Consider the following 22,601-nt stretch of genomic DNA (forward strand, 5'->3'; position numbering starts at 1 on the left):
ATTTTTTTTTTTTTAGCGAAAATACAAGTGGCAACAGTTACGGAGATTCGCTTTCATTATCCAGTGAGCTAACATGTGAGCAGTTCAATGGAACAGGTAAGCTTTATACGTCAAAGAAAGTCCGTTTTAATTATCCTGAAAAAGAAAGGTCTAAAATAAACTGACCTAGCTTTGTTTACATTTCCGGCTTTTGCAGCTAGGCTGACGTACAAACTAAAGTCGAGCATGCCCTCTGCCAATCACTGTCAGCACTCTTAGCCTCAGAATCAACAGACACAAAAGACAGTTTTGTACAACATGTCAGCGTGCAGGAGGATGCTTTACCTGGTAAAGCACAGGAGCCTGTTGACGCATGTCCGGAGAAATCTCACTACATGGTCTCCCGTTGGAGCTGCTTTCAATGCCAGACCTCACAGAAAACTGGACCTGTTTCAGAAAAATGTGGTTTGTACTTTAAAAATTTAAAAAAAAAAAAAAAAACAACTTGCAAAACTGGCAGAATAACATTTACAGTATGTAGGTAAGTCTTGCTTTAGTTGTTGGTGATAACTGTGTGTTTCTGTGTGGTTGCAGGGTTTGTTTGGAGTGCCAGAGCTGAGCTGTCCCGCAGGCTTTCAGGTGGCCACAGAGACAGCTCTGAAGAACACGGAGCGTCTAGTGGAGAAAGCCTGTTCTTCTTACCCAGGAGTTCAGACAGTCCAGTGCTTTGACCAGCTCTCAGATGAACTGTGTAAAGTGGCCGATCTGGTGAGTTCTACACACAAAAGTGTGCTAAACCTTTGTAGCAAAAGTGTAAATAGGGTTATTTTATTCCCCACATAGCTAAGACCAGCCCTACTGACTAACAACTGGCCTGTATGTGTAAATAGACTGCGGAGTCCTAGCCTGACACTTAGCCAGAGGTTGTTTGGTTTCCCCAAAGTCACGGCAATCCTCCTGGCACTTAAAAGCGTACACTATGTTACTCTGTTTGTGCCAGGGGTCCTGATCCTTGGGGTGGACCAATCTTAGGCGTAGCTTTTTTGTGTGTTTCGAAAGCCAAAGAGTCGTGATATTTTGAGACAGTGCGTCTCAGCTGTTTCAGTACTCTTGACACAAGGGATCAGAAGTGGTTTTTGCTTAAGCAGCAGTTGTGTCCCTGGCTGCTGTGTCTGTGGGGATGGTGTTCACTCTGTTTGTGCTCCAGTGGATGATGAGAGTCAAACCTTAAATACTGACCCATATGTGTTGGTTTATGATCAACACAACAACTTTTAAATGTCCCTCATTACTGATGGAAATCTTTTTCATATCCTCCTTGTTGAATTTGATGTGTTGGTCCACCGCGTTAATGTGATCAGTGAATTGTTATGTCCTGAGATTTGATTTTCACCGAGGTGCCATCCACATACCTGAACCTGACTCTGTGGTGTTCCAGGGTAGGATAAGAGAGCCCTCTTTTCCACTTCCTCTATATACAGATTGGCCACAGTGGGTGAAAGTGGGGAATCCACAGTGTACCTATGTTTCTGGCCGTGGACCTTTTATGTGAAGACTAAAGAAGTCACTCGAATGAGTGACAAAACATTTCTCCCACTGAAAATGCAAAGTCCAAAAAAAGACCATTGTTTTAACCTCAACCTCCTAAAATTACATATGAGCAGAGATTGCTTGTTTTCTTGACAATCTTGTCAATAATAATCATTCTCCCTGTGAACAGGCAGACTTTATAAAAGTAGCTCACCCCGATCCAGCTTTCCGCGAGGCTGCTGAGAAGACCTGCATCGAGATCGGCACAGTCGTGGAGAAGTAAGAAGCGACCTATACTCAGATCTCGCCTTCACAAATGTCGTTCATAGCTGCACAACACCAAGAACATGTTTTTATACGCTGTCTCCAACGGTATGATACAGGTCATTTATGCTTCAGTTTGTCCCCATGACAGATGTTGATGGTTTTTATGTTTCAGACTGAACACTAATGTTGAGTTATGCAAGAGCCTGAAGAATTTGCTGGACAACCCGGACATCGTGGCTCAGCTGGATCCCGATACAAGGTAATCTTACCTGGTTTTGTATCTGACCTGATTTATCCTTCATCTCGTTATGAGATTATCTGATTGTTTATTTTGGCCTGTTGTGGCTTTTGTTAATGTTTGCCTCTGCAGGCGAGTGGCAGACCTGTTCATGTTCGACTTTGAAATCAGTGGAATTCATCTAGATGACACGCTGGTGCGTTTTTATTAATGGAGTTAAACACACGATGTAGGAAACAATACCTGAAGGCAACATAACGGTGATTGTGCTCGGTGCTTTTTAACCCTGCAGAGGAAAGAAGCGGTTACTCTTCACGTGAAGCTGCTGGATCTAAACAACGAGTTCCTGGTCGGCTCCCACATGCCGAACAGGATCGCCAGGTCTGCGATTCCCGAGCACCTACATCTGCACTTTGCAACAGAAGGAAGCTTCATTCAAATCGGGGGACTGCATGCAGATTCCCCCAATGACTTGGTATGCATTTACTGTGGCTTAGCAAACGTTTCTCTCTTCTGCCCAGAAGGTGGCGCCACTGCCACGTCTCAGCGCACAACATAGGATTTGGGTACTGGTTATGAGAAACACTAAACCTGTTAGAGCTCAAATTTTCAGTCAAGCAGCTGTTGTTGCTTTTTTGTTTGTTTGTTTTTATCATATTTAATTTAATTTTAATCTATTTTTATACTGGATAGCAGTATGAAATAGTTTTAAAAAATTAGACCTGCAAACTTAAAATGACTTTCTGACAGTTGTGTTGTACCATTGTTGAATTTAAGCATGCTAAACTATTTTCTTTAAGCTTGAGATGAAAGAGTACAAAGAAAGGGGGGAAAAAAATGGAAGCACATTTTAACATTTTCTGTTTGAAAACAGAGTTACTGTTTTATCTAGTCGTCTACCTCTGACCCTGCAAAAATCAGCAGCCTAGTTGATATGCTATTTTAACAATACTAGATTTTGTCATTAATTTTTCTCTCCCCTTCTTCCTCTTCCACTTGTGTAGGTGCGAGAAATTGCCTACAGGATTTATCTCTATCCCAACGCAGAGCTGATGGGATGTTTGAAAGAGCTGCTGAAATGCAGATACAAACTGGCCACGCTGGTGGGCTACGAGTCCTACGGACACAGAGCCCTAAAGGGAACAATGGCCAAAACCCCAGGTTACTACACCTCTCTGGGGTTTTTTCTCACAGTCGGGACATTTTCATTATTCAGCACTGTCAGTATTTTGTGCCTTTGAGAACTATTCTCGGGAGGTTTACATGCTGGATTTTTGTTCTTATCCCTCTTTGCAGAGACCGTGATGAGCTTTCTTCAGCTGTTAACAGACAAGCTGTCAGACAGGTACAGTTTTCCATGTTTTTCATAATAAAAATCCACTGATCAGCTATTTCAGTTTGGCAGGTTGAATCTTCAGCACGAGCTGATTTACGTTTTTGTTGCCTTTGGTGTAAAGGCTTCATTAAATCGGTGCTTCCCCTCGAGGTTAACCATGAGTTATTAGGCTATTTAAGATGTTTCCCAAAGATCCACAATTACTGAAACGAGTGACCCTTTAATTTGTTTTGTCATACATGCGAATATGAGTTTGATCATTTCCACAATGATTCATGTTCAGAAAGTCTTTGTGTTCCTCTTTTTGTGTGGGATGTATTCTCTGTGTGCTTAGATTTCTTCAAACAGTCCAAAAATATGCAATTCAGGTGGACTGGGAGACTCTAAATTACCCACAGGTATGAATGTGAGCCTGTTAGCCTGGCAGCCTGTCCAGGGTGTTTCCCTGCCTTCAGCCAAATGCATGCTGGGATTGGCTCTGGCCCCTGTTGACCCTGAGTAGAGATAGGTGGGTAGAAAGGAGGAATGAACGCCTCGAGTCATCACGCTAATAACTTGTTTGGTGCTTCTCTTTCAGAACAGCAAAAGACTTTAAGATGATGAGAGACATGAAGAAGAAACTCAGCCCTCGACATTCTGTGGGTGATTTTTAGTTTTTTAATGTGCAAGAATATTTTTGCCCACTACACAACATTACACTCACTATTACACATTTCCCTCTATGCTGTTATGCCTTAAAGCAATTAATACTGATTACACGATATTATATTTGAACTCCTGTAAGTTCATTCTGATTTAGAGTTACGATGAGTTCTGTGTTTTCTAACAGGAGCTCATGCCCTGGGATCATCCATACCTCAGCGGTGTCTTGCGTGCTGAAAGGTGAGTATTTAGCTTTTATGAAACATATTTTTCAGCTTGCTGTCACTTGATAGTCATTCACATGTTTGTAATTCCATATTGCTTCACAGCGGCAGCTCTTATTACGTCCCACTTCTTTATCAAGTGTCGCTTTTTACAAAAGGTGTTAGGAGAGACGCATGGGAGTAAACTTCAGGTCTGATTTTCGGTCTAATCGACCTCCTTTTTTTTTTTTTTTTTTTTTTTTTTAAACCCAGTGGCTTCTTATGACTTGATGATCTAATCAGCCAATCACATGGCAGCTACTCACTGCAATCAGGCATGTAGACACGGTCATGATGAGCATCAGAATGGGAAAGAAGGAGGATTTAACAACATTGTTGGCTGTTGGTGTCAGATGGGCTACTCTCAAAAACGCTAAAGTTGAACATGGCGATGACTTTACTATACTCAAGTGACCCCCACAGTCATCAGATCTCAATGCAGTACCCAGTATCAGCAAGCCAGATGTAACTAAATGAAAACAAATGAAGTTGGACTAAAAATAAAGACTTGGAATTGTATTAAAAAAACAGGTGAGGTTCAAATGCATCGATGCGTGATAGAAAGCATGTGCTAGCAAACCGTCCTGGATGTCACCCATGACGTGGAACAATGTGTTCCACAGTTGACTCGCACTTGAATAAACCGTGGTCGTCTTTGGCATTCAGCAAATTCAAGGAGCCATAAGTTTCACTTTTATTAGTTTTTCTTTTCACTTTCCTTAACATTTAGTGTTTTATACACTATATACAATACATTTTTAGACAATTAAAGAAAAAAGCCAGATATACAAATGCGATACAAATTAAAAGTCGTCTATGGAAGCACATTTTTCAGATGGTTTAGAGAAATCATAAATGTGAAATAAAAATAATTTCACATTTCAGACTTTAAAGGGTTAATGAGCTGTACTTTACAGAGCAGAGGCTAATTATATGTTGAGTCACATGTTCTGGGGAGGCATTAGGTAACTCTTTTTTGCAGACATTAGTGATCTGTCATGTGTTCTTTGAACTTAAGCAGCTACTAAGTTTTCTTGAAGCTTGGACTTGATGAGTCTTTACAGATTTTCTGAGGAGGAGTGGGGTCTGTGCTCTCCTTCCTCATGCTGCCAGTCCTCTGGGAGAGGACTGATAGTTGACAGGACTGGTCCATCCATCCTCTTCCGTTTATCCTTGTCAGGGTCATGGGGTGGGGGTAGAGGCTATCCCAGCTACCATAGGGCGAGAGGCAGGGCACACCATGGATAGCTCGCCAGCCTGACCCAGGGCTAACACAGAGAGACAGACAATCATTCGCACTCACGTTCACAACTATGGACAATTTAGAATGACAGGTTAACCTAACAGCACTAAGCGCATGTCTTTGGACTGAGGGAGGAAGCCGGAGTACCCGGAGAGAAACCACGCAATGACAGGGAGCCACCATGCTGCCTAAAAAATGATGTGGCATTTTTAAAAAAAAAGAAAAAGAAAGAAAAGCCCTTTTGAATTGGTGTATGACGGCGAGGAAAGGTCAGAATAGCCAAGATCCCAAATTTAAGATTTAAGTCCTCACAAAGACGGTCATACAAGTACACTCTTACACGCTCACATTATGTTAATTCCTCCCACTGAGGCTCTTTAGTCACAATCGCAGGCTTTTTTTTTTCTCTCAGTCACTCATTTTCTTTTTATCGGTGCTTTTCCAGCAGGACCAGCTTGAACCGGTGTGTGTTCAGACCCTACTGAAACAGGGACTAGAGCGTGTGTGTGGTAAACACAGCTAGTAGCTGTGTTCAGCAGTGGCCTGTTATTCATCACTGATAATATATGGATGTGGTGTTCTAGCTAAACAACCGTTTTGGCTCGGTGGTCTTTATCTTTGATGCCTTATAAGCAGCATGAATGAAAGGAGCCATTTTAAGCATGGGTGGCCCCAGGAGAGAGACGGCCTCGCCAAACCTGAGCCCTGGCACTGTGGTGGCTTTGCCCTGCCAGCTGAGCTCACATATGAGTAATAGTCAGGATCCCTTTTCTTTTTTTCTTAGCTAGTCAAGTGAGCAACCTGCAGCTAAACGTATAGAGAAATATGTCCTGGTTCAAAGCGGGCAGGCGTTGCCATTCTTTGTTCATCTGGGCTTCAAGTTCTGGTTCAGTAATATAAAAAAGGGCCTTTTGGGCCATTTTGACACTCTAAAAAAATATAAATTTTGAAGTCCCACTGCTGATCTTCCTGTCTTAGAAGATGCACACGATTCCTATTTGTTGTTTTTATGTACTTTGTTGGATCACGGTGCTGAAGGTCACACGCTTCTTCTTTCATTGATACGTTCTGATTTGTCACGGCAGGTACAACATAGAGCCCAGTCTGTACAGTCCCTACTTGTCTCTTGGTTCCTGTATGGAGGGTTTGAACAATCTCTTCTCTCAGCTGTACGGCGTCTCCCTCATGTCTGAACAACCCAGAGCTGGAGAGGTCTGGAGCGAGGATGTCCGCAAACTGGTAACTCATTATTAGTGAGGAAAAAAGGTTCGCTTGTGTGGAATAGTCTGTGCCAAGCGCTAATCCACGGACCGTTTTTAAAGATCAAAGTTTCTGATGCTGTGTCTGTGTGCAGTTATTGGGTGATTACATCACTGTGCGTGCATTTCTCCAGGCTGTGGTCCATGAGACGGAGGGATTACTGGGATACATCTACTGTGACTTTTTCCACCGGCAAGATAAACCTCATCAGGTATGAGCACACACTCATCGACGTACTCGAGATTTTAAAGTATCTCTTCCTTCTTTGAAATGTAGTTAACCATTCCCAAACGAGTTTTGTAAAATGTGGATTAAAAACAGAAAACCCACATTTTATTCACACTAGAACATAGAAACCATATTTTAACATACATGTTTAAACTCAGACTATTTCATGAAAAAAGCAACATTTCAAGTAAAGTTGGGACTGGGGCAGCGAAAGGCTGGAAAACTAAATGCTACTAAAGGGAAACAGCTGGAGGAACATTTTGCAACCAATTAGGTTAATCGACAACAGGTCAGAGTTTCACAGAAGTAAAGATGAGCAGAGGTTCAGCAATCTGCAAAAAACTGTCTACAAATTATGGGAGAACATCAGAATAATGTTCAACATCAATGTCTCTTAATCGACATAATATCAAAACATTCAGAGAATTCTTTGTGCAGAAGGCTGAAATTCAATATTGGATGCTCTTAAAATGATACATTTTCTCTGTGTAAAAATTTGATTTCTATTGTGAGTAAAATTTGTTCATGAGATTTGCCATTCTCTACATTCTGTTTGTTTTTTCACATTTTTAAAAGTGTCCCAACTTTTTTTGAGTTTGTATTTAATTAGGTTTTGGTAACTTCATTAGTATATATCAGCATTATTTTCTATAGTAGCACTTTAGCCTCACTCCTCATTTTCCTCCCAGGACTGTCACTTCACCATCCGCGGTGGGCGCCAGTGCCAGGAAACGGGTCAGTACCAGTTGCCAGTCGTGGTGCTGATGCTGAGTCTGCCTCACCCTACCAAGGGCGCCCCCACCTTGCTCACTCCCGGCATGATGGAGAACCTCTTCCACGAGATGGGCCACGCTATGCACTCCATGCTGGGACGCACTCGCTACCAGCACGTAACAGGTGCGGAGTGACCCTTACAATGAGTAGGGCTCTTCAGTGGATCCTGGTTTGCTGAGGATTTAGAGAAGTAATAATATTGGAACATTATGGCTTTGCATTTCCAAATGTCGCAAGGTAGAATTACATAGATTGATACAGAGCTGTAGGCAGGGGTTATACATTACACTGTGGTGAATTGAACAAGGAAAGTAAGCCCCGAGGAGAGGGTAGACTATAGCACGCTGCTAACGCTGTCATTTGATATGGCTTGGTTTGCAGATACCTTCAGTAGTAATTTAAGATCCAAAAGTCTTTATTTGAGCCTGACAGCAGTATCTATTAACTGCACTGGAGGTTGTTTCTTTAGTAGGCACAATGTTTAGACATTTTGGTTAAGTTTATGTTGTGTAAATCTCACGACAGTTGCTCTTTTTCACCTCTGTTCTACACATCTATTCCTGACATATGTGCTTTTGCTTACTTATTGATATTGCTGAGTGTCACAAGATCACAAGGACTTGTATTGATTCTGACTTTTGGTTGGGGCTGTAAAGACTTTGGTTTCTCATTCTGGCTCACTTAAGCACCAAAGCACTTAAGCAGCCAAGAATAAAGTCACCCATATCCTGCTTTGTTTTAAAGTCTCTCATGCCTTCTCTAGGAACCAGATGTGCAACTGATTTTGCTGAAGTCCCCTCCATCCTCATGGAATACTTTGCCACCGACTACCGAGTCATCAGCCAGTTTGCACGACACTATGAAACTGGACAGGTAAACCTTAAACACTCAAAATGATTTAAACTGAGGACAGATTTGAATCGATAAAGCACAGAAATATGTTCTGATGAAGTATTACAGTCATGGCATTGCCATTAAAATTTACAGGATGAAGGCTTCGGATGAAAATTCTGTTCACTTGTAGCTTTAATTTGTTTTATCGTCTCTTTAGCCGCTACCCGAGAGTATGGTGGCTCGCTTGTGTGAGTCCAAAAAGGTGTGTGGAGCTGCAGACACCCAGTTGCAGGTAAGATTAATGTCTTTGCATGTACGTTGTCACAGAGCACCCAACGGCAGGAACCATCCATAACACATGTCAGCTAATTTATGATGCTTGTGTGGGACTATTTTAGTGTTACGCCCACCCCTAAGAAAAAAAAAAAAAACAACTGAAAATCTCACACAAACACCCGGGGTGCAAAAGTCATAAAAAACATAAAAAAAAACCTGAGGAGCTGATGTTGTGATAAAGAACAGTCCTTCTCCTCTGTTCATAAACAGCATCTGGTGGCTATGAAAGGTTTTGTTTTGTTTTTATCTTTTTGATTGGTTCCCATTCTGTTATAGCCTTTATCCCCTTTTTTCTATTAGGAAAGCTCTTGTTTTTGTGCTCCTGGCTTATCTGTTTTTCTTTACAAAGCTAAAACTGATTCAAACAACACAACCACAAAACATGTTAAAAGTTTAATGGGCATTCATGTCAAATGGTGTAACATTAGTCACCGTTTTACTCTATTTCTGCAGTTTAAGAGTTCGCACATTGGTGATTGTTTTTGCTTTTTTTCTTGCTGTGTAGATTTTCTATGCAGTCTTGGACCAGATCTACCACAGCAAACCACAGAACCGCTCTACCACAGAAATCCTGAAGGACATGCAGCAGAAATTCTACGGCTTGCCTTGCACGCCCAACACGGTACATCCCCCCCTTTAACTTTCTGCTCACTTTTCCCTTTCTTATTCGCTGTCCTTCCTCTTTCTCTCACTGGTTTTATATCTTTCACCCAGGCACAGCAGTGTTTAAAGGATTAAAGCTGTTTTTTGAAGGACTGCTAAAATAACAAAGCAGGGGGATACTTTAAATGAACCCTCCCAGGGGGAAATATTTGAGCCTCTTCCTCCCTCCTCTTTAATGAAAAAAGTGCTTTATTCCCCCACTTTAGCAGCTGTGGGCTGAGGAGGATGAGGCCAGGAGACAGAAGGGAATCAAAAACACAGTCATAATTTAGCCAGAAATGGCCTTCATACAGCATTTACTCAGGGCTGTAATTATGTGGGGTTGCCATCAGGAATAAAGATTACAGGACTGCTGTATATTCTGCCCGGACGACCGTGTCCCAGCCAGCGTTTCTCCTCACAGGAGTCCTCCCACTCCTCTGTACGTGCCTCGCTTTGTAGCTCCCTCTCCGGAGATTGCGGTTTATGTTATATAGTTTCCCACTGTCGCAGTCATTTCTCTTCAAGCTTTCAAGCCATATGGGAAGCTCTAACAGGCACTTTGCCTCCGTGTGCACAGCCACAACCACAAGCGAGATCGCTTTCCTCATTTGAACTGAGGGCGATTGCAGTGCTTAAACGTCGAGTATTAGATCACGATTGGATCGGAGCAAGTGAAAACAGATTTGTTTAGATCCTTAAAATGTTCTTTTTTGTGTGGTTTACCCTCTGAATCCATCCCTGTCTGACTGCCTTCATGGAAACGCAGCTCAGGAAAAAGTTTCCGCAGTAAAGAGAAGTTTGGAGTGGCTAATGGGTTACGGAGAGCCACAGATTATAAACATTAGGGTGATGCTGACATGTGTATAGTTTATAGAGGAGGGCTATCAGTTCCCGCTGTGTACAGAGTGAGAGGATCAGCTGCGAGTAACACAGACCACATGCTCACTCTTGAGCTGAAGATAATATTTGGGAATAAGAGGCAGAAAGCGAGGTGTCCTGCTCGCTTTTGTTGACATTTCTCTGACTGCCAATCCGTGCCTTTAACACTTGCATGCCTGTCCCTTTTATTTCCCCAAAGGATGAGTCGATGTGTATGCGACGGCTCACGTTCTTCTCACAAGTCGAGTTTGGAAAGACCTAAAAATGTCTTTTAACTGACACTGAAGAGGAGCAGAGTAAAAAGCAAGGGCTTACTCAGTTTCCTTTTGTATGTGAGGATCAAAAGGATATCTTGCTGACATGTGACCCGCTCGCACTCTCTCAGAAAAGCTGACGATAATTATTTGATGTGAGACGAAGGGATTGAAAACAAAGAGAAGCTTGGAAGCCTGATAATCAAGGCACTTTGTGATGAGTGCTTAAAGCATCCTGTCAGATGCTGCGACATCTTACCAAACAGTTTTTCAGTAGCAGCCTATTTATTACCAAAACATCAGCAGTCAGGAAGCACAGAGGAATCAAAGAGCCTCCGAATTAAAACAAATCAAAGCAGGCTTTTCGTAATTTTCTGGATGTGTTATCGCATTTGTTAGTGCGGCCTACATTTTCTATTTCATAGCACTTGAAAGAGCTGATCCGAGCTCCTGTATTTGTGTTCCTGCTTCTCTAACCCACACTTTCCTGAGCCGTGACTCCTCTCAGGAGTGCTATCGACTCTTATTAAAGTCACTACATCCCTGAGGAGTCTTGTCAAGTCAACACTGGAGTGTTTTTCATGCTGTTGAGCAACTGCGCTTAGGTCAGCAGACACAGCTCCTTCCAAAAAGCAGCTGTTTTAGAGCTTACAACCTACAGTGCTCTTTGTCTTATTTTTTTAAATTTATATCCCTTTATTATTCAAATTTATGAAAAAAAGATTAACCTTTTTATGTTAAGGGTGATGTATAGCATCAGTAGGTTTTTTTAAAATATTTTTTCACAAACGTGAGTTTAATAGATGTTTCCCAGCATAAAGAATTTAAGATTTTTTTTATCCACACTAATGCATTATTTGGCTTTTTGCTGGCGAACATGTACCTTGATGTCAGACGATCCTTTGGAAGCTTCTTGGGCACCAGTCTGCAAGCACATCCCTCAGTTTCATGATTATTTCACTTTAATTGGAGTTCAAATCTTTAACGTGTATGAAGTCTGCTTCCCCCCCATGTGGATGTGCAAGGAGGCGTCTGCAGTCTGTTATGTTTTGTTAACTACAGCAGCTGCTGCCTTTTCTAGCTGAATGTTTGAGTGTTTGCCAGCTGAATTTCCCAGTGTCGCCGTTTTCAGAGATCATAAAAGAGCTCGTCTTTATAGATATGGAGAAGCTCCCCCTCAGGCAACAACACGGGAGAAAAGGAGCGAGCGGGGCTTTCTAGCTGTTAGGAATTTCCATGTTTTGTCCGTTTTATAAAAGGACCTGACAGGATGTGATTTAATGTTTGTCAAAGATGTTTGTTCAAGGAAACTTGTATTCATTTCACCAGTTTAATATCATCAGTGAAGACGACGTAGGCAGCTCAAAAGATTGAGAATGTGTGGCATATTTATGAGTCTGCTTTCTGTTAATATCTACTGACGTGTTGTTTTCACCTCGTCGGTCTGTAGTCAGGGTGTAGTCATTGCAAAATCTGGTCCTGAGTCACTGACTGAAGCAGGCGTTACCACAAACGCCTCTGAAGTACTTTGGCAGGTGTTTATGTGTCTGACTGTCTGGATGTTTCAGAGCAGGTTGTGTCAGCATGAAGGGCTGGATATTAAAGGGGGAAGTAATGAGATTAGAAATATGAGCTGAACTGAGTGCAGGTACTTATGTAAAATTAGATTATAGCTAGGTTGTCCAAGATTGCTCGATTACACCTTGGTTACTTATTTCAAATATGACTGTTTTAAAGACATCAAACTGTTTGGTGTTTGGCCTTTTATCACCTCAGTGTTATACAGGAACCCTTTAAAATTTCTCTCTCTACGAGACAAACAGATGATTTTTCTGTCGGCGATAGACAGCAGTACCTTGTGAATGATTTGTTCTACCGTGACATACCGAATATCTGCGTAAAGCTCGTCTTCTCTTCTTACCAAAACAGTTTACATTTCGTCTCTTATTTTAGCACTAACGGTGACGGAGGAGTTATGGTCATTTAAAGAGCACTTGTGAGATGTGCACGCTGCCAGGCCGTAGGGTAATGGTAAAAAAAACCTCACTCTATCCTTTTATTTTACCCATTTTTATTTTTTTTAGTGTAAGGTGCCGAATCTTCATGATTTGGTTTTTGAATACAAATGATTTATTCATTTTTAAATTTGATGGAGTGTGTGAATAACTACAAAAAATCTGCTGTTTTTATTCATTAGCAGATTTTAAAGTTGCATTTTTTTAAAGTAATCTGTCAGGCGCAACAGCGTGTCACCTTGGATACGGTGACACGCGACTGATGCTGTTAGGAAAGTTGCAGCCGTGTGGGTTTAACCTAGCATTAGCTTTGTCAGGATTGGCTTTGCTGTCTTTAAAGTGATAAAGTTGTTTATTTTTCTTGTTTCTTTTTTTTCTTCTTAAGGCATGGCAGCTGAGATTCAGCCACCTGATTGGGTACGGGGCCAAGTACTACTCCTACCTCATGTCACGGGCGGTGGCCTCGATGGTGTGGAAACAATGCTTCATAGAGGATCCTTTAAACAGGTGAGACCAAAGCTTAACATACTGTTAAATTAAATATATATATGAGCTGAATTATAGGGAAAACTGTCTTATAAGGCCATAATCTCAAAGGAATGTAGTGTTGAACTTTACCATCAGAGCTTTCGCTGAGTTAAAGATGTTTTTAATAGAGGGAACTGAATAAAGGAATTATTTTTGTAGGGAGGCAGATATTTAACTGGACACATGGTTCATTATTTATAAGGGCAATAAATACTAAATTGGCTGGAATGAGGAGTCCTCCTAACAATGACTAAATTACCCTGAAATTGAAGTACAGGTGGTGAAGAGTTGCAGAAACATAGTTCATATCATCTGTATCAAAGCCCTGGCTTTAATGTGAATGTGGCATCTGCTGTGATCACGGACAACCCTGATGTGGATGCTGTGGTCTCCCAGCATCCACATTACCAGATCCTCTTCTATCTAAAGCATTTGCCCCTGGACAAGCAATAAGGTTCTGTTGTGGAAAACCAACCCTTAATCGTATCAGCATCGCGTTGAGCCCTGCAGCAGTTTCACTTCTTTTTGTTTCCCTTTCTGTCGGTCTGTCCCCCTGGCCTCCTTTACCTCGTCTCGGTAACACCTGCAGTTGTCAGATCTCTGTTGTTTTTATCACCTGTCTGTTGTTTACAGACAGCTTAGCAGACTTGGCCCTGGGCTCCCAGTGGCAGCAGCAGTGATGGAGGGGTTGACAGGTGAATACAGGTGTCTGTAACCTTATCTCTTTCTCTTTCCTGCCTGTCTTCCCTCTTGGTTTCTTTCTTAGGGAAATGGGTGAGCGGTATCGACGGGAGATGTTGGCCCACGGAGGAGCTAAGGAGCCCATGCTTATGGTGGAGGGTAGGTTCAATCTTTTTGCCACAAATACTGATAGAATATCATGTTTGCCCACAAACAACTGTAAAGCGCCGTTCTGTGCCAACAGTTTGAGGTTTCGCCACAGTTCATCTCCAGGTTTCCTCCCAGATTATGGAGTTGTCAGTCCATTGGCGTCTTGCCCCATGAATTTTTTAAAAAAAAAAGGGTGTGTCTAATTACTGCAGGTTGTGCCACAAAATTTGTTTTGACTTGCTGGACAGCCCAGAGTGTGACTCCTGCTTGGATTTGTTGTTTTTCTTTTCTCATATGAAGCAGAAAAGGCGTCCTCACTTAAAAGAAAGATGGAAGCTGCTGATTCAGCTGCTGTTGTTTCAGGTGGTCGCAGCTGCCACTGTTATGGTTTGTCCCACTCTGCGCTTTAGATTCCACCGTGGTACATGTTTACTAGTTTAACACGCCTCCCAAGGTCTCTTATCTTTGTTTACAGGAGCTTTGTCAGCCCAAAGACAAAGCCTGTCCTGCTCTCGGCGAGCTCACTCTGCGGCGGCTACACAGTGCCCCTTGCTAGTCCAGCCCTTATTTGATCTACTTTTAAAGGTTAACTAAAGAAGATAATTAAAAAGATAACGATATGGCTCGTAGTGCTTTTTGTGTACACAGGCGATCATGAAGGAGGGAAAGACGAAATGTTTGATTATAGGTTTGAGTGCTTAACGCTGCTGACTCTGCAGGGCTGAAAACACAGACCGGACTTTTGTGTTTCAGATCAAACAAACTAAAATATTCCAGTAACTATTCAATAGATGCATCGTTCTCAGTAAATCCTCAGGATTTCTGTGACTCAATTTTCGTGTTGTAACACCATGACATTCACATTCCTTTTGTTTGATTATTGGCACCAAATGGATCAATTTATGACGAATGTGTCACAGTAAACGTAATAATTTTGGTGATCTGGTTACTTTTATCCAATCCCCATATAAGGTCAAATGTCAGCAGCCTCTCACAGTTGTACATGGGACTCCTGTTACGTTGCGAGTGCACCAACTAAACTGGCAGTGTCTTTGCTTAAGGTGTTTAGTGCTGATATATCCGTATGGATCTGGTTGTGTGATGAAATTGCAGCAGCGCATTACGTGACCAACGCAGCATTAACAGGAATGGCTACTCAACCGTTGGGTCTCCAGCTATCTGTGTCCCTTTTTACAACGTACAGTAAGGCCTTACCAAGCTGCATTTATGGGTGAAACCCACAGACACTCATATTCTGATTAGTGCCAAGTAACGTGTTAATAAAACTAGAATTTCACTCACCAAAACTGAAGCACACACTTGTGGGATGGTGTGTACCACAGAGCAAGCCATTATATTAGTCAGATAACCTATTAAAATGATCCCAACGGCACCAGTAGCACACACATACAGCAGAGAGGTCCTTTATAAGTGAATGAGGCTAGCAGACAGGACCTCTCAATCAGCGCGGTCACGCCCCTAACTTATTCAAGCAAATATTTAAAATTAAAAAAATCATCCCACTCGGAATTGCTATGGAAATTATCCATAGAGGCAAAAATATTTTTATACCAGTCTTTAAATATGCTTTTCAAGACTGGTGAAATAAGTTTAATTTAATACGGGAGTCTGTGGGAAAGAGCCTACGTTTGGATGCTGCCTCAAGTGGCACCTAGAGGAACTGCAGTTTTCGCCATTGTTGCATTGACTTCATTTTTAATCTCAGGAGGTTACTCCTTGGAACATAAATGTCTTTGAGAGTATAGCCGGACACAAGGCAAGCTAAGTATATGCTTTATTAATTTATTAATTAACAATTATTAAGGAATAAAAATGCATGAAAGGGTTTAGTTTCACCACCCTACACTTTACTGTCTTTTTAGTGCTGATTAGCCGTTGTTAGCATGCTAATCCCAATTCGAGATGGCTAATGATTAGCATGTTAGCACTCGTTTTTATTTTAAATATGCTGATATTTGAGATATTTGAGGTATAAAAATTAGTGACAAGCTGGGCTGCAAACTCATCAAACTGCAGTTGTAGTAGAAACGATCCTTGCTTACGAGTGGAACTGGGCCTATGTGATGATGTCCAGGAGCAGTTTCCTTTTATTACTTGAAGTAATCAAACAGAAGTCACATTTTTGAGTGTATGAAATTTCCCCCATATCAGAAAAAAAGATGTGTAATGCACTTTCAAGGAGTTTGGGTAGTTGAGCTTCATCAATGCTTCATCAGGGAAGAAAGCTTTCACATTAAAGCACAAACAGAGAGTGTTGGAAGAGGGTGGACTTGAACTGCAAATCAAACGCATGCTTTCTGCTGTTGCCCTCATCCTTTCTTTCCTTCTACACCCCCTCCTCCAGCAGTTGCTGTGGCCTGTCTGGACAGGACAAAAGTGGAGAAGGTGAGAAGAGAGAGACACAGATAGAAGATAGTGATATCGGGTAACGTTTAGGAGCATACTGTAAATCTCTCCCTCAGGGTCACCCCCTCCCTCCTCCACTGGATTGTTCCTGTGACAGCTCCAAACAGGGCTGCACCCACACTCTGAAATTAAAACCACCATTGGATCAGAGCCTCGCTGTAAGATCTGTTGTCCAATTAACTGTTGCTTAACTGACGATATTTGCTTTTATGGTTTTCTTTGTAGCAAATGCTACTCTAATTATAGTCCAAAGCCCTGCGTGCAGCAGAGTTTTAATGGTGGTTTTTATCGCTCTGGCTGCAAGTCACGGGAGAAGGAAGGCTCTAAAAAATATCTGCTCTGGGAATAATGATTAACCCAACGATTGCATTGTCTGACAGAAGATGCAGATCAAATGAAAGAGCCTTGGGATGGCTAGATGGTAGATCCACTCTCACATTTTTTGGCGGCCTGTCCATTGTGTGCACCTGCATTTATAATAATATTATAATAATAATTTTTTCCATGTCTGCAGAAATGCTTCAGCTAAAGCAGAAACTCTCTGCAGTTTAAAGAACCCTCATTGAACCACCTCACCATTTTGATGAAAAACTACAAAACACCGGCGCATGTGCTGAAATATTTAAGTTTCCACAGTATTGCTGAAGGGTTGATGGGTTCATAGCCGACATCCTGAAATCTTATTGAGGAATGGAAAATTGATTTGAAGTGAATTAGAAGGGCTCTTTTTATGTCCTTAGCGGGGATTAGGCCAGCAGAGACCAGAACACTAGAGGAAGGAGACAGAATCCAGATCCAACCCATTACACATAATCCTTTCAAACAAAGAGCCTTGTAAATGGAGGTGTGTATCATTTCCCTGCTTATCCCCCTTAGGTGAGGTGGTAGAAGGGGCATAAGGGCACACGGGGAACCGGAGCAGACCTGGAAAGGCCAATCAGAGGCCAGTCTTTATCTGGATGCCTCCCTGCCTGCTCCTGGATGTTTCCCAGGAAAAGATGGTGTTGAAATGTAAACCCAGGTATTAAATTCATTGCGGCAGCATCACTGCAGTGAGAGAGAGAGAGTGAAAGCCGATCGACTGGCTAAACTGAACCTCGGGTCCTCCTACAGAGAGGGCTTTCATGGCCCAGGCTGTTCCCATAGTCTCAAACACTGAGCACAGAAAATGGATCTACTCGGGCTCTGTAGCAGGGACTCGGGACTTCGTTCGTTCTTTGTCCGGGGGAAGCGTGACTGAATAGTTCTTATGACTGCTTGTACAGTCAGTAATAAACCCCGAGGCGGGGTGCTTTGTACAATCCCACAGCACTTGTGAGACAGTGATGCATAGTTCTGTCTGAAGTCGAGGAGAGGATTGGATAAACCTCATAGTCCAGATGTTAAGCTGCAAAAAGCATAATTTACAGCCCGTACTTGAGTCAGACTCAATGTTTGATCAGGTAAATGTTTAACTCGGGGGCTTTCCAAAATTGTCCTGAATTCTTACTTTGTCTTTGTCAGATGGGATGTGATTGATGGCTAACTGAAGTGCAAGTTCAAGAAAATTAAATTTTGTTTTTGCGCAGCAAGGGTGGACAATAGATTTTGTTTGGAGCACATTTCATGACAAACCATAAAGTGCAGGAAGAGCCTGTGCTGAGAGTAATTTACTTTGCTTTTCATCACATCTGTCTGCTTTTTGGCTTTTTATTTTCTCTGCCCGACCCTCCTTGGGGGGCCCTGACCCGCAGATATACGAGTTACCGAAGTTATTACGATTCACCCTGAGCGGGGACATAAATATGTTCAATAAATTTTATAGTAATCCATCCAAAAGCTGCAAAATAAATCGCATGGGAGCCATGAGCATCTGTATTATCCATCAAACATTTATTTAAATACTACACAGTAGAAGTGACCTGCAGCAGGTCACAGGATTCATGCTCAGAGGACCAGAAATGGCAGCGTGTCATGGCCATCCAAACAATAGCGGCTGAGGTATTTCAGTTTGGACTAAAGTGGTGGACCCACCGCAGACCTGTCTGTCTGCATAAACACTTAAAAAAAACTTTTAGAATGACTCGATGCATTAAGCTGAATAAATCTGTTTGATGCAATTTTTAACGTAGGTGTTGCTTTGGAAAGTTTATGAAGAGGTTGATGTGTTGATGTTCCTTTTAATTTTTTTTTTTGTGTGTGTGTGCTTACTCAACAAAGAGCCTCCCAGCGCAGTGTTTGTCATCACCCTTGTCTTGCTTGCTTTCTGGGCCTGTCTTAAGTGCGGTTTGTAGAAAAAGCTTCCTGAACTTCAAAGCTGTAATTACAGAGGCGGCGAGCCCCCGGGCCTGCCTGCAGGTCTGACAGACGTAGCTACTTTTTACACCGTGACACGTTTGGAATAGTTATGAGAATCGGCTACTGAAGCAGCAAGTACCTTAAGATTTGTGAAAACGGTGTCAAACACTTACGGGGGAATACGAGGCCGCAGAGGAGACGAGGCTAGTTATCGCACGCTCCAGTTTGTGCACATTTCCTACGTGACACTGTGGCACAGTGCTGCCTCGGGGTTGCAACTGGGTGTAATTGGCCTTCAAAAGAAGCCTATTAAATTGTGAAGTACCAAAAATACAAGCTATAACAAGGAGTTAAGATCAGTATGTTCTTATGAAAAAGTTTCAGCTTTTTCAGAAATGTTGAGGTATCTGTTGTGTTCTGTGAGGGAACCACGAATGCCATTCATGGCCTGTTTGAAGGGGACAAATTAAATATGTGTTATTTGCAAGAATAAATAAATAAGATGAGACACTATTTTTTTTCATTTATTTATTTTTTTTGCTTTATCAAATCATGGAGGTCATCAGACAGACTTTATCCATGCCATCCAAACTTCTGTTATTCATTTATTTATTTGTTTTTAGTCAGCATCCCAGATCTTTGATAAATTCATCCAGCAGTAGCTGCAGGCTGGACTGCAATTTTAGAGCACTTGTACTAAATTCATGTCCCCTGAGCTGTCATTACCCAGACTCAGAGCTGCCAGCCAGCCACAGTGGCCTTCGTTGGACTGATACCCATCGCCCACCACCCTTTGAGTAAATAAACAAGCTTTTCTTTGCAGGCTATCTATTTACTGATGTGAAATGTAAAGCCCAGTGTAATTTAAAGATTTTACCATGAGACTGGACCCACGTTTAATTGTGGAAAGACGTCAGGACATATCTTTATACCTGAGGATGTCGTTTCAGGGAGCTGAAAAGATTTTGCCCTTTAAAGTTTTTATGGTTTTTTTGGGGGGGCATTTTGTGCTGATAGCTGGTGACATAAGCGGAAAAACCAGGGGCTATTGTACGCCAGCAATTTGCAGTGTTTTCCATCTCCCTGAGAACCACTCTGTCCTGTTTAAAGAAAACAATTGTCACAAACAACAGGAGGCAGTGGAAGTTGCGCTAAAGAAGAGGGTCTTCAAATGTTTTTACATCAGCTGGATAAATTGGGTGGGGTGGAGGAGGGGGACTTTTGATGTACCCTTGAGCAAGGTAGTCAGTGGCCAGCTGGTCCATTGAGGCTCCATTTTATTTGTCTTTTAACATCCCAAAACTCCGTTGGCCAAGTTGGCTAACGATGCAAGCCCTGAGATGACTGTAATGATTAGAAGCCCCGCTCTTCAATAGCTGTGTCAGTGCCATTATGAATGGAAATGGAAACTCTTAAATACGAGATGACTCACACTGCAAAGGCTCTGTCCTCGGGCTGCACCAACAATGGGCACAAAGCACAGCCTATGTTTAGTTTGGCTCTGGTTTTTCCTCGGTGCTAAGCCAAGAGTAAGTGTACAGTTCTCCCCACCGTTAGTGACGCAGAGCCACTCACACCGTGTCTGTGCCTCTGCGCTGCTGTCGTCGTGAGCCATGGGTACCTGGATGGCCTGTTTGAATGGATCTGTAGATCTCAGCTGTCTAGATTTGTTAAAGTGGTTTCGAACAAACCGCAAAAAATCAACTAGAGTTGCAGCGATTGAGTATTTTTTAATGTCAAAAACTATATTAAGAAACACGACATTAATAGTAATAATGTCAGTAATAGTTCAGGCAAACCTTGGTGGTTTCAGCTTTTCTTTCTTATATATCGCACTAAAATGAGTATTACTGGCTTTTGAGCTGTCTGTTGAACAAAAGAGCATGCTGCCGCCATCACCAGAGGCTCTGAGAAACTGTAAATCTTCAATCATACTCAGTTTTCTTATCCCTATTAATTCAAGTGCAATCCTCGCTGCTGTAGTTCATCTACAGTGAGTGCAGGCTGTCAGTCTGCTGTTTACCTCAGCTGTAAATATGACTGCAGTCTCAATATGCCGGGTGTCAATTTGTGTTTGTTTACTTTTTACAAACCTATTGTTTTATATTTGTTGCGATTTCTGCTGCCCTCTCGACCAGATCACTCTTAAAAATGTGATCTGGTCTATTAATCAGATTGAAAGTGATTTTTTATTTATTTATTTATTTTTTTTTTAGGACATTTGAGCCCATCAGTATCTTCCATAGCGTTAGCTTTTAGCCAGCTGCTGCTGCTGTCTTCCATCAATCAGCACCTGCTGTAATGTATTTTTAATGGATTAGTTTTATGTTTATGAGAACCCATCTGTTTGTTGGAAGACATAATTGCACACTGAGTACAATATTCAGTTTTTCTATTACATAACCTCCAAAATTACCGACTGTACCTTTTAACTACCCGGTGCTTCCATTCACTTAAACAGATTCAGTGAAAATCATGAGCTGAGTAAAAAAAATTATTCAGTTGACATTTTGATACTTGGAGCCATAAATTGAGAAAAGATCTGATATGTTCTAAACAACATCAAGCCTGTGAGCTTCATCTCTTTTACAGCGCGGTGATTCCCCCCTGTGGGGAGGGGGGGGGGGTCTTGTGTGACTCGGCCCCTCCTCCCTGTGTGTATGTATAAGGGCAGCTTCTGAGATCAGATACTCCTCCTCAGTGTTGTTATGACTCTGAGGTTATCTGTGCATTCCTCTCCAACTCTCCCAGGGATCGCGGCTGAGAAAATCTCAGTCCTCACTGCGTATTGTTTTGCTTGTTGTCATGTACCGTAAGAACTGTGTGCCAACACCACGAGCTGCTGCTGCTGAGCAGCTAGTATGGGAACTATTGTTTACCTGACTAAGCTCCTTCACAGATTGCACTTCCTTTTCCACCTTTAGCCCCCGCAACAGACACGCACGTGCACGCACACACACACACACACACCACCAGCACCTGTGCGTCTCTCATCAGTCTTGTAGAGTAAACTTTGCTTGTTTAACACCACGGAAACTTGTAGCAGGTCAGGCCCCTTCGAACACACAGCAAGGAAATGAAATCTATCTGAGAAAGTGACGGTGATGCTGCAGACAGTATGTATGGAGAGTTCAGCTCAGTAGCCCTTAGCTCTGTTTGCACTCATGCTGTAAAAAATCAACCAAAGTAAACAAGTGTCATGTCAGGACATGTGCGTACCTGTGTGTCTGTTTCTCTGTTGATTTTTGTGCTGCATATTTGAGAAGTAAAGGGGGGATTTGATTAAGTTAAGGCAGGAAAACTCTTCTGGGTTAAACTTGAGATTTTCAAAAGCATTTACGCGTCTATGAGAAGCCTGCGTGACGGACAACTTGAAGGCAAACTTCCTCTGAGAGCTGCTAACAGGATTGTGGTCTTCGACTCATATTTCTCATCATTAATTGGAAAACTAAAGTCTCCATGATGGCTCCATGAAAAGAAAGTTGGGGCTTAAATTACAACGCTCACTTTGATCTGAGGTATAAATTCAGCGTACTCTTTGTGAGCATCTAATAATGCATTTTGGTCTCTGCTTCAAACACGCCACAGACGTCAGCAGCGGTCACAGGAGAAAACACCCTTCGGCTCTATAAACAGGACTATCAGTTTATGGTTGGAGTCGTCTCTGTGATGTGGCTGCCGTGTTCACAGGGATCCCGGGGCCCTGCGGTTACGGCGTGTTAGGGACCCCTGTGTGATGGTATCTTGCGTTGTAGCCAAGGGGCAGGGTGCGACTGGTGGGTAAGGAGAGATGGCAATCCTGCTGAGTCAGAATC

The 22,601-nt window shown here is 42.3% G+C and overlaps 1 protein-coding gene across 1 annotated transcript in view; it reads left to right on the plus strand.

Annotated features, from left to right (window-relative positions):
• Positions 1-22,601, plus strand: part of LOC134640542 (mitochondrial intermediate peptidase-like) — a 25,435-nt gene continuing 2,834 nt past the window's right edge. Inside the window, exons 1-19 of the mRNA XM_063492419.1 lie at positions 1-96; positions 197-444; positions 574-747; positions 1,700-1,788; positions 1,949-2,035; positions 2,147-2,210; positions 2,307-2,489; positions 3,019-3,175; positions 3,311-3,359; positions 3,928-3,988; positions 4,180-4,232; positions 6,584-6,737; positions 6,892-6,969; positions 7,676-7,883; positions 8,524-8,633; positions 8,812-8,886; positions 9,436-9,552; positions 13,109-13,230; positions 14,018-14,091. Coding sequence (XP_063348489.1) covers positions 298-444; positions 574-747; positions 1,700-1,788; positions 1,949-2,035; positions 2,147-2,210; positions 2,307-2,489; positions 3,019-3,175; positions 3,311-3,359; positions 3,928-3,988; positions 4,180-4,232; positions 6,584-6,737; positions 6,892-6,969; positions 7,676-7,883; positions 8,524-8,633; positions 8,812-8,886; positions 9,436-9,552; positions 13,109-13,230; positions 14,018-14,091 — 2,002 coding nt within the window. The 5' untranslated portion in view covers positions 1-96; positions 197-297. The remainder of the gene's footprint in view (positions 97-196; positions 445-573; positions 748-1,699; positions 1,789-1,948; positions 2,036-2,146; positions 2,211-2,306; positions 2,490-3,018; positions 3,176-3,310; positions 3,360-3,927; positions 3,989-4,179; positions 4,233-6,583; positions 6,738-6,891; positions 6,970-7,675; positions 7,884-8,523; positions 8,634-8,811; positions 8,887-9,435; positions 9,553-13,108; positions 13,231-14,017; positions 14,092-22,601) is intronic.

This window comes from Pelmatolapia mariae, linkage group LG14 (genome assembly GCF_036321145.2).
Source record: "Pelmatolapia mariae isolate MD_Pm_ZW linkage group LG14, Pm_UMD_F_2, whole genome shotgun sequence".
In the NCBI taxonomy this organism is placed as follows: Eukaryota; Metazoa; Chordata; class Actinopteri; order Cichliformes; family Cichlidae; genus Pelmatolapia; species Pelmatolapia mariae.